The 12,728-nt window shown below is 48.1% G+C and overlaps 1 protein-coding gene across 1 annotated transcript; it reads left to right on the plus strand.

The window, feature by feature from the left end:
• Window positions 1-5,731: 5,731 nt before the first annotated feature.
• LOC123091124 (subtilisin-like protease SBT1.7) lies at window positions 5,732-8,789 on the plus strand. Its single transcript, XM_044512527.1, has one exon. The coding sequence runs from the start codon at window positions 6,057-6,059 to the stop codon at window positions 8,364-8,366; it is 2,310 nt and encodes a 769-aa protein (XP_044368462.1). The 5' UTR covers window positions 5,732-6,056; the 3' UTR covers window positions 8,367-8,789.
• Window positions 8,790-12,728: the final 3,939 nt, after the last annotated feature.

Below are 12,728 nucleotides of genomic sequence, written 5' to 3' on the forward strand. Positions count from 1 at the left end.
GTATTTCCATCACATCATTCTCCCAATGAAGTGACCCCGTTCATCGAATGACAACACATGTGTATGGTTAGGAAACTTAACCATCTTTGATTAACGAGCTAGTCAAGTAGAGGCATACTAGGGACACGATGTTTTGTTCATGTATCCACACATGTATCAAGTTTACGGTTAATACAATTTTAGCATGAATAATAGAAATTAATCATGATATAAGGAAATATAAAATAACAACGTTATTATTGCCTCTAGGGCATATTTCCTTCACCAGCCGCCACCTTCCTTGGGCCAACCCGAGCTTCGCTGAGATGAGCCCTCCGTCGGTGGCGAGACGAGAAGATGAGAGGGGAGAAAGCTGCGGCGGCTAGGGTTTTCTCCACCGAGCCGCCAGGGAGGCGACGCGCGGGTCTCTTTGATCTACACACATAGGGCTGAAAAAAAAGCTCAAATCTTGCGAGCTAAACGAGTAGCTCGTGACTCAGCTCGAATTGACTCGAAGTCGAAGAATAACGAGTCGAGCCGAGCTTCAATTTAAGATCGTTTATAGACCGAGTTAAACGAGTCAATCTCACGAGTACTCGTGTAACTCGTTAGGCTTGATACAAAAGATCAACCACTCCCAATCCAATAAAAATATTGGCCACTCAGCACCTTGCGTCCCAGGGCACAACACAAGGCCCGGCCATTGAAGGCCCAGCCGCCCAAGAGACTCGTGCATTACAAGGAAATTACAATTGTTTGGTGATGTATATGTTTGATATATACATAATCATTTTTATCATATTTGAGGTTTTATGTTCATATCTTTAACGAGCTTAACAAACTAAACAAGTCAGTTCGCGAGTTATACGAGTCGAGCCAATCTTAGATTTGAGCTCGTTATAGTAACGAGTCGAATCGATTTAGCTCGTTAACGAAACAAGCTCTAGCAAGTCGAACCGAGCTGGCTCGACTCGGCTTGAATTCCAGCCCTATACACACACGAACCTTGGATTATCTCACTCTCCCTACTTTTTTCTTTGCGAAAACCACGAGGTTGCTCACGTCATCGAGTCAAGCATAGTACTCTCCATTCCACGAGTAGATGGATAGGCAATCGTATAGGTGAACTGTTTACGGGTGATTGAGCACTGTAATAGCTTACCCATGTGTGCAATTTTCTAACATGCGTAAGCTTAAGTTACATCCTTTTCTTCTTCAAAACTAGCAGAAATTCGCGTCCATACTGTCGCCCGCTCATTTTGCCTCACGATTCGTGCAGTAATTTTGCACGTGGGCATAATAAGTTTTAAGTTTTAATGCTGAAACATACGGTTTTTGCATCTAAAACTGCTAAGTTTCAACCACTATCAAAAATATAATTTTAAGTAATTTTTTTTCTAAATTTCATAGACAGAAAATAATTGATTTTTATCGGTCGCTCGCACTAAGTTCAACATTGATTAACATACTTCTTCAAAGTCATCGAAATACATTTAAAATTGATCTTATTTGAAAGGTTGGTCACGGGAAACATGAATATGAAAACAGAACATAATTTGAATCTTTTATTTAAAAGATACAAAACTTTGATAATCGAAAGCCAAAATAAAAAGTGCACACTAGGAACATGGGTACTTCGGCACTTGCGTGCCCCAAATCCTCATCCCACAATTAGAGGGGCAATTGGCCCAAAAATGCCAATGAAGACCTAGCACCATATAGCTCGGTATTAAAATACCATCTTACAAAGCGTGAAAAAAAGTTGATTTTTTTGTAAATACACATACACATGCATATAACGCATGTGCAAAAATTTACACCACCATACTTCAACAGGTGGTGCGCATAAAAAGGCAAATGTATATTTTAAATTTGTTGATTTTTTTTGGCTGTCGCGCCGGAATTTTCTTTTTTCCTGTACAACCTACAAATGACAATATTTTCAAATGAAACTTCACACATTTTATACTGAGAATATATAAGTTTCCACTGATTTGTTTAATTTTTCTTGAAACTTTTAAATATGGTTTATGATTTTCTTTTAGATACCGACCTCTGCTCGGCGTCCATCCGTGTGCACTAGCAAATGGGTAGCTACTGTATGACCCGTCCTAATGCGTAAAGTTGCAGCTTGTTTAATTTCAAATAGTGACGGGGTGAATCTATGCCCTGGGATGTCTGGTTATTGTTGCATCACAGAGTTAATAGCAGAAGTATGTTGTTTTTTCATTGTCAGATATATTTTTTCCTTGTCTCCTTACTTTGTGTATACTTTTACTTTTTACAAATGAGAAAATACCGAAGAACGTTTGTAATCATTCTGTGGTAACTGAGTCGAAAATCAATACAAAGTAGTAACAATAATAATGTGCTGCTGGGTTGAATGGTACATAGATACTCTCATCTTATATGATGAAAGGATAATCTTTTTTTGAACAGGAAAGGCCTAGAAAGGTCTAATACTGCATTAATAAACCAATGGGGCAGTACATTTTACATAGGGACCCAAGAGAAAGATATCATACACAACTAAGCCCCTGACTTATGCAAGGAGCACCTCAAACTAAAAATAGAAACACAATCGGGTCCTCTGCAACTTCCCCTCGGATTGAATGTCGCCGCCACCCGAGATGAACCACTTGGGGCGTCGAAGTCGCCATGGCTGCATCGTCTGCCAGCCATAGCATCTGAGAAAAAGCTGGATCTTCCTCCCTTTTGGCACGCATGCCGGGAGGAAAAGGGATGGCTGCCCTTCGGCCAAAAAAACAATATGATGATGAAGACCGGCAACATGCCGGCCCCGTCGCTCATCGAAGAAGCCTTTGCAAATGAGCTTGAAGACGATCTGCAATCTTCAACAACTTGAATCATCGTCTACCATCATTCACCACCATGGCAGCCTGAATAAGAGATCGTTGATGGAAGAGTACTCCAGATTAGGGGAGAGGATGAGGTTATTCGAATAGGGGGGCTCGTGTCAGATCCACCTTTGGTTGCCACCAACCTCTGTGGATAGCTTGCTTGGGAAGCATTCTCGGTCGCGTCGGTAGGGAGGAAGATGAGGACATGTCACCAATCGCCACAATGGCAATACACGACCTAGTCTTAGCTCTACTATTAATACTACTAGATGCTTCGTTGCGCCAATTGGCGCAGAGACCAACTGCAACCCGGAAGCTAAGCGAACTATCTGAAGGACCTTTTCCTGAACTGTCCGCAAATGATCATGTTCATACCGCGTTTCGATTTGCCTTGGAATTGATCATTGCGCATAGCTTTCTCTGGCGATTTGTATTTGATGACACGAGACTCTGTTCATGTTGAAAGTTAAGCGAGCAAACTATCTGAAACATAATATGAAAGTTAAGTGGACTATATGTCTCTCTCCATCTCAATCAACCCAAGAAAGTTGACTCGAACCCATTTTTGTACTAAGATTAGGTTGATAACCCACTGTGGAGGGCATTCTCCCTAATAAAGTGGATATCTCTGATCCTGCTTGAACAAAATGAAAGATATTATAGATAAATCAAAGCACGTCTTGGTTATTAACATCTCCGAAATATCCTACCATGGTTAGGGCATTTAAACAAACTCTCATACGAGCTCCCGGTGGTTCATTCATTTGGCCATAGACTAGTGCTACCTTTGATTCCTCAATATTTTTTCATGGTTGAACTTAAAATCCTCTCTTTCTCCGGTAGCCCAAAAGTTAACTGAACTATTTGAAACTATGCCCAAGAAGTTAAGCAACATTATGGTCATCACGCCAATCAAATGTTCGTTCCATAAATCATCCTGAGAGGCCACAACCCTTGTCAAAGGTCCGAGCCATGCAAAGGTTTGTTGAGGAGAAAGAAGATGACAGTGGATGTTATCATAGACGATACCTCCTACTTGACATGACCGCATAATTATTCATCACTGACCCTCCTATATAGCGGTCGGTCATCGATATTTGCTCAAAAGCTATTTGACCCTGTTCCCGCGTTGATCAACGAGAATGTAAAACTAATGAACTATTTGAAACTATGTCCAGGAAGTAAAGCAACGCTATGGTCATCACGTCAATCAAGTGTTTGTTCAATAAATCATCCCAGAGTCCATTAGCATGTAAAACTAATGAACTATTTGAACTATGTTCAGGAAGTTAAGCAACGCCATGGTCATCCCACCAATCAAATGTCTGTTCTATACATCATCCCTAGGGCCATTAGCATGATTAACTACAAAACCATTGCCAAAGGTTCGAGGCATGCAAAGGTTCTTTGAGGATAAAGAAGACAACGATGAACGTTATCACAGACAATACCTCCTAGCACATGATAATTATTCATCACTGATCCTCCTATTTAGTGGCCAGTCATTGATATTTGCTAAAAAAACATGTATCGAGCAATGGCTTCAAGCCCAATAAGAAAATTGATCGGACCCAAATAAGGGCAGGTCAAAATTTTCATCAGAAACAACACAAGAAAAAAAAAGGGGGGCAACACAAATCTTGACAAAAAAAATCAATGGTCAGAAAATTGACTTACACAAATTTAAAATAACATGCAAGTTAGACAAATGCTAAAGTGTAATGAATTACATGCATTTTTCATGTATGGCTAAAGAGCATAAACACTATAGAATTGACATTAGTTTTGACGCACTTCCGAGCGAACGCTCTGCAGACTGTTGGATTGAGGCTCACGAATCTCGACACATTTGCTGGGAAGGCCATTGGTAGGGAATGCGCGGACAAAACAAAATCGTTCGATCGATTGACACGACATGGGGGAATGACCTTCATGGGGGAACTTTTTTTTCTGTATATTTACGTCATGACAATTTTTATGTGCAACATCAGAATGTATTTCTAATGGACATGACAAATATCTAAACACATGTGTGGCAATTTCTATTCTCACATCACGACAATTCTTTATCTTATAGCATGGTAATTCTCCTCCTTGCATCATGACAAATCATAGATATTTTGTGACAACTCTCTCCTGCTATAGGATGGCAAGTTTCATTTTCTTGCCATGTGTGGTTCTCTGGTACGCATGGCAAATTCCTGACAACCTTCCAATAATTTCTTTTAAACATGACAAACCTTTATACAATAACATGACAAATATACCTGTTATAGCATGATAATTTTTGAGCGTTCGCCAGGAGCAGTTTTTAGAGGAAACACTCCCAGATTACACCGTTCGCTCAAAAGAGCCTCTCGGAGGGAACGGTTCGTTCACTCGGATGACCTCCGTGAGAGAACGTCGGCGCGTTATTTGCGGTGTTAAAGAAACATCACAGCCCCAACAAAAAGCTGCCCGAAACCGCAGCAAAAACAAATGGGGAAAAGAAGAAGGGAATGTTTCACGTTTTCACATGGATCCCCCGTCGTTTTAGCGAGTCTTGCCACACAATGTGAAGAGATACAGAATATGGGAGGGACAGACACTAGCTAAACTTAGCCGACAGCCGAGGATGCTTTGATTCCTCGGGGAGAGAATCCTCCGGGCCAGACACCGCAAGCTCGCGTACACTGAAAGCCTCATCAGGAAAAAAGCAGGTCCGGCAAAGACACAGCTAGGTCGACCGACTGGCAGCGGCAAAGTCCCAAAGTTGGCGAAGAAAACAAATCCATGTGACCCCGTTCGTCCCACCCTCCCTCCCGTGCCGTGCGTGCGCCCACATATACTTTTTCTCTGATATTGATATACGGATATCACTCACACTCACCAGTCACCATGGACATCTTTACTCCTCCCACCGGCCTTAATTTCCTTCGACACTTGCCCTCAAGCAATCACTTAACCACACACAAACTTCATCTCCTCTCCTCTTCTTGTAGCACGCACGCACCAACCAACTGTCCATCTTTCGCTCACACTCTTCCAATCATGTCTTAATCAGTAAGGCTACCGCGCTTATATATAACCACGCGTCCTTGTAGTGGCTACGAGCTAGCTCGCTAAGCTTCGTCGTAACACCACCACGGCCCATTCGTTTACAGTCCACGCACGGCGGCGGCGGCGGCGGCGGCGGATATATATACCTTGACGCGCTGCTGCCGGTGCAGTAACAAGATGCTGATGAGGCTGCTGCTGCTGGTGGCCCTTGCCGTGGCGGCGGCGGCGGCGGCCGCCGCGGAGACGGAGCAGCGCGCCACGTACATAGTTCACATGGCTAAGTCCGCGATGCCCGCCGAGTACGCCGACCACGGCGAGTGGTACGGCGCCTCCCTCCGCTCGGTGTCCACCGGTCGCGCCGCCGCTGCCAAGATGCTGTACTCCTACGACACCGTCCTGCATGGCTTCTCGGCGCGGCTCACGGAGCAGGAGGCCAGCGACATGGCGGGCATGGACGGTGTCCTGGCCGTGAACCCCGAGACGCGGTACGAGCTGCACACCACGCGGACGCCTGAGTTCTTGGGGCTCGCCGGGAGCGAAGGCCTGTTCCCGCAGTCTGGCACGGGCGGCGACGTCGTCGTCGGGGTGCTCGACACAGGCGTCTGGCCTGAGAGCAAGAGCTACGACGACGCGGGCCTCGGCGAGGTGCCGTCGTCGTGGAAGGGCACGTGCATGGCTGGAACTGACTTCAACTCCTCGGCCTGCAACCGGAAGCTCATCGGCGCGCGGTTCTTTAACCGGGGCTACGAGGCGGCGATGGGGCCCATGGACACGAGCAGGGAGTCGCGCTCCCCGCGCGACGACGACGGGCACGGGACGCACACGTCGTCCACCGCGGCCGGCGCAGCTGTCGCCGACGCCGACCTGTTCGGGTTTGCGTCTGGCACGGCGCGCGGCATGGCGCCCAAGGCGCGCGTGGCCGTGTACAAGGTGTGCTGGCTCGGCGGCTGCTTCAGCTCGGACATCCTCGCCGGTATGGACGCCGCCGTCGCCGACGGCTGCGGCGTGCTCTCGCTCTCGCTCGGCGGTGGCTCCGCCGACTACGCGCGCGACAGCGTCGCCATCGGCGCCTTCGCCGCGATGGAGCAGAACGTCCTGGTGTCCTGCTCGGCCGGGAACGCCGGGCCCGGGAGCGCCACACTCTCCAACGTGGCGCCTTGGATCACCACCGTGGGCGCGGGCACCCTCGACCGCGACTTCCCGGCGTACGTTCAACTCGGGAACGGCAAGAACTACACCGGCGTGTCCCTCTATGCTGGGAAGGCCCCGCCGTCGACCCCGACCCCCCTCATCTACGCGGGCAACGCCTCCAACTCCACCAGCGGAAATCTCTGCATGCCTGGGACCCTCTCGCCGGAGAAGGTGCAAGGAAAGATCGTGGTCTGCGACCGCGGCATCAGCGCGCGCGTCCAGAAAGGCTTCGTAGTGCGCGACGCTGGAGGTGCCGGCATGGTGCTCGCCAACACCGCAGCCAATGGGCAGGAGCTCGTCGCCGATGCCCACCTCCTGCCCGCGGCCGGCGTGGGTGAAAAAGAAGGTACCGCTATAAAGTCTTACATAGCATCCGAGTCCAAGCCGACGGCAACGATTGTGGTCGCCGGGACACAGGTGGACGTGCGCCCGTCGCCGTTGGTGGCCGCGTTCTCGTCGCGCGGGCCAAACATGATCACGCCGGAGATCCTGAAGCCGGACATCATCGGGCCGGGGGTGAACATCCTGGCGGCGTGGACCGGCAAGGCGGGGCCGACGGGTCTCGCCGCTGACACGCGCCGCGTCAACTTCAACATCATCTCCGGCACGTCCATGTCGTGCCCGCACGTGAGCGGCCTCGCGGCGCTGCTCAGGAGCGCGCACCCGGAGTGGAGCCCCGCCGCCGTGCGCTCGGCTCTCATGACGACCGCCTACTCCACGTACACCGGCGGCGCCGGGTCGCCCATCCTCGACGCGGCGACCGGCGCGGCCGCCACGCCGTTCGACTACGGCGCCGGGCACGTGGACCCGACCCGCGCGGTGGAGCCAGGGCTGGTGTACGACCTCGGCACCAGCGACTACGTGGACTTCCTGTGCGCGCTCAAGTATACGCCAAACATGATCGCCGCGCTGGCGCGGAGCAAGAGCTACGGGTGCGCCGCGAACAAGACCTACGCCGTCGCCAACCTCAACTACCCGTCCTTCTCCGTGGCCTACTCCACGGCGAACGGCGAGGCCGGGGACTCCGGCGCCACCACGGTGACGCACACGCGCACGCTCACCAACGTGGGCGCGGCGGGCACGTACAAGGTGGACGCCTCGGTGTCCATGTCCGGCGTGACGGTCGACGTGAAGCCGGCCAAGCTGGAGTTCACGGCGGCCGGCGAGAAGAAGAGCTACACGGTGACCTTCACGGCGGCCAAGTCGCAGCCGTCGGGCACCGCCGGCTTCGGCCGGCTCGTGTGGTCGGACGGTAAGCACACCGTGGCGAGTCCGATAGCGATAACCTGGACATGACACGATAGGCGCCCAGAACGGCGCAAGCCGAGCGCCAAGCGCTGACACCGTTGCTGGTGCGGCCAAAGGGTTCAGTGTGTAAAATTTGGGGGATTCGAAGGAGGGAAGGTTGAAAATTTGGTGGTACCTCAAATATCTCAAAGTGTCAATAAGGCCTCCCAATCTTAACTTTTAGATTGTGATTTGGGGGAGAAATGGTGATGATGGAAAGGAATTTGTGTGATGGTTGGTTGGATGGATGGGTGTTGCTTTCTTGGAATCAAATTATCAGTCTCGGCTAGCTTGGATAGTCGGATTGGGTTGGATCAGGTTGGACCTTTGCAAGGACAGTTTCACTGTGGACTGCTGCAACTTGTAGGGTGTAAAGTGTTCAGTCAGCAATCTTCCCTGTAAAGTGTTCTGTCTAAATTATTCTTTCTTCCATTATCAGTGAATTGATTATCCTTTTCAAGATAAATGATTAAGTGAAGATAAAAGAAACAAAGAGATGGTTGGTCACCCCTCCCCCAAAGCATAGTTCAGGTCCACACACTTGGAACTTGCGGCATTAGAGTATCTCCAGCCGTTCGCCACCCCTCCCCCAAAGGGCTTGAAATAGCGCCGTCTGGGGGCACGTCGACGATAAATTCGGCGTGGGGGCGATCGGGTTTCCAGCCGCCGTCCCATGTCGCCCCACACGCAGTACATGTCCATGTCCAGCTTGGATAGTTGGATCAAATTGCAGCTTTGCAAGGACAGTTCCACTGTGGACGGTTGCAACTTGTAGGGGATGTATCATTAGTCAGCAATATTCCCTGTAAAATGTTCCGTCTAAATTATTCTTTCCTCCATTATCAATGAATGGATTATCTTCTTTAAGATAAATGTGGTTGGTGCTGCAGGAAAGCATAGTTTGAACTCCATACACTTGGAACTTGTGGCATTAAACTTTCATTTCTATATTAGACGCATTATGCATGGATCCTACATGACCGACATCTAACCCTAATCACTGTGCTTTATACCATGCAACGAGATGTGTAAGGTAAAGAGAGGCAGGAGCAGGGCACGGCAGGGAGGGTGTGAAAGTTTTGAAAAGAAAAGAAGGCGAATAAAGGCCACACGGCTGGGCCGCTGGTTCTGGTGTTGAGAAAGGGGGCAAAGCCGAAAGGACCGAAATTATTTATACCTGTCACTCGCTTTGATAAAGCCTGAAATGAAAGCTAGAGCGGCCACGTGACATCTGCCGCTTAACAATAGAGTGGAGAATTAAAGGAGAACTAAAGATGGACGGCAAAGCAAGAGAAATGTCTCTTCGCGATCTTGCGGCATGGACCCGCGAGTTTTGTTGTTACTGTCTGCTCTAGCCTGTCTGTATGTCTATCGCTTGCCTTCTAGAAATGCAACTCGTGTGTCGATGTTGAGAACCTCGGACAAAATATCAGGATGGCAATCGGGTGAAAAGCGACAAAACTAGCCCTTTATACAAAGTTCAGCATAAAATGAACCATTTTTTTAAATGTTTCACAAAATGGCATTCTGCATGACGCCCGCACCCGGGGCTCTATGTTCGACCGCACAACGCCTTGGTCAAGGGCGCCATACTGGTTGCCGCTGACTTGCCACGTTGGCAGGGCCTGGTTACATGGTGCCATGCTCAACAGCCTGACGCCTCAGCCCAGGGCGCCATGCCCCTTGAATCCACAAAACTGGGTGTCCCCTCTTTCCCCCCCATAAACCCTCTCTTTTCCCCCTTCTCCAACCCGGCCGGCCCACTCATGCCCTTCCCTAATGCCCACAAAATTTCATGGATCGGAGCTCCAAATCGATGATTTTTCCTTCCCTTCGACCCCTCAAGGTATTGTCCCTCATTCCTCCACTTTTTGTTGGTTGAAATCTCCGCATTGTGGTGAATTAGGGAAACCCTAGGCCATCCAATTTTGCAATTTTTGTTGATGCATTTTGGTGTTTATGATTGTAGATGGCGAGGATCGTGAATGTGCGTCATGTGGACTTTTTGTCCTTTAAGAAAGGAGACGCGGAGTATGGTGACCCGCAGAAGACGCCGGTAGTGATGGTGTTTCCCACAAGTCTTAGCCTTGACGAGGTTGTGGTTGAGCTTCGAAGAAGGTTGAATTGGATGGAAGAAAGCGATTGAGTAGACTTAATCGGATGGTATAATGTTGGGTATGGGCAACATATTCACTGAAAGATAATGCCTCTTGACTCTGAGTTTCACTGGGAGGCATATAATGATAGTGTGTTGGCCTCACAAGATAAATCATTTGAGTTATTTGCCACAAAGGTTGTTCGTGCTTGGTTGCACATTGATTTGAATCTGTGTGCATCTTCATGTGATGTTAGAAGCCCGATTCAAGATTCACCACATGTTAATCCGGATGTGTATGACACAACAATGAGCCAACCTCCAATGACCCAACCTTTGAGCCCCGTCGGGAATGACCAAGTTGATAATGAAGACTTGCACATGGATAGTGATGAGTTTAAGGGTGATGAATCAGAGGCTTATCTTCGTGACCATTATGTTGGCGATGTGGAGGAAAATTGCATGGAAGAGGACATGGACCATGACATTCCATACAATAGGTCCTATGCGGGGGACTCGGAGGACAAAGGCCCGGATGAAGAATAGACGAGGATGGTTTGACGGCTAAAGAAGCCAATGCTTTCAAGAAGATAATAGGCCGGGGTCATGAGACATCATTGTTCTGTGATCTAAGCCTAGCCGATAAGGCGATTCTTGATGGTGGCACAAGTAAAATTCTTGCACCATGGTTAACTTCAAAGCAAGATACCAGGGCAAGTGTGTATGGTGTTAGTGAAGTAACAATCTTTGAAAGGTTGGTAGAACTTCAAATATAGGTGAAGGACTACGCAATTAAGTTTCATCGACCATTATTTGTGGACAAGTCAAACTCCAAATTGCGTCATGTGGTTAAATGTGAGGAACTCAAGAATCATTGCCCTTGTGTTATCCTTGCAAGATGTGTCAAAGGCATCCCGCAAATGGAAGATTACAAATTCTTTGTTTCGCCACTGATGTAGTGGCAAGAATATTGACGATGTTAATGTAAAGGATGATCACCATCAATTGACCTCCAAGTTCATTGCATACCAATTTTCGTCGTCCATATGCTCCCGGCATATCCCATTAGGGCATTGATGGAGATGGAGAAGGAGGTCTATGGGTACATGGTGAAGTATGGGAAGGCATGGAAGGCCAAGCAAGCCGCCTTTGACATATTGTATGTTGGTTGGGAAGAATCATGCAACCGCCTCGTGATGGTGTTGAAAGCGATGGTGGTAGAAAATCCGGGCATGTACTATGTGGTGGAGCCAGATGGCATGAGAACAAGGATATACAACAATGCAACTTTCTAAATATTTGAATGTGCATTCTCGACTTTTGAGCCATGCATTAGGGCCTTCAAGCATTGTAGGCCGGTTATGTCCGTGGATGGCAGATTTCTTACCGGGCAGTTCAAGGGCACATTGTTGATCGCCGTTGCTAATGATGGTGGTGAAAAATTGGTTCCATTGGCTTTCACTTTGGTGTCGGCGGAGAACAACTCCAACTGGGAGTGGTTTCTTAATCTAGTGAGGACCAAGGTAATTGGACCTCAAAGAGAGGTTTGCATCATCTCAGACTGCCACCCAGGGATACTCAATGCAGTGGAGGTTGACATTCCAGGACATCCTCGCGTGCATCATAGGTGGTGCATGAGGCATTTTGTGTCTAACTTTTACCTAGAAAGCAGATTCACATAATATCCAGTCCTGTGATAACATAGAATTGATTTACCAAGTTGATGAGCACGGTGGAATGTCGCGCAATGGCGTGCCATATGGAGGTGGCTCCTTCAAGGTTTATCTTAAGATGGGCGCGTGCTCATGCAAGAGGCCTATGTTGTATCATCTCCCGTGCTCTCACTTGATGGCTGCATCCCGCACTAGAAATTTGAGTGTGAATATGACCAACAATGTAAGATTGGAAGAGTGTTCAATCGATGCGGTCAAAAATACATGGACTGTGAGGTTTCATCCCTATCTAGACCAATCTAAATGGCCGGAATATCACAGACTCCCACTATACCCTACTACTTATTGACCTTCCCATTGATTTTTTCCTTGAAGAGGAAAGGGTGATGCAGCAAAGTAGAGATAAGTATTTCCCTCACTTAAGAACCAAGGTATCAATCCAGTAGGAGGCACAAGCAAGTCTCCAATCTATGCACCTGCACAAACTAACAAACACTTGCACTCAATACGAAAAAAGGCTTGTCAATCCCTTCACAGTTTCGAACAAGAGTGAGATCTAATAGAGATAGGTATAAAAGATAAATAAAAAGGCAAACTAAAATA

This window comes from Triticum aestivum, chromosome 4B, assembly GCF_018294505.1.
Source record: "Triticum aestivum cultivar Chinese Spring chromosome 4B, IWGSC CS RefSeq v2.1, whole genome shotgun sequence".
NCBI classification, from domain to species: Eukaryota; Viridiplantae; Streptophyta; class Magnoliopsida; order Poales; family Poaceae; genus Triticum; species Triticum aestivum.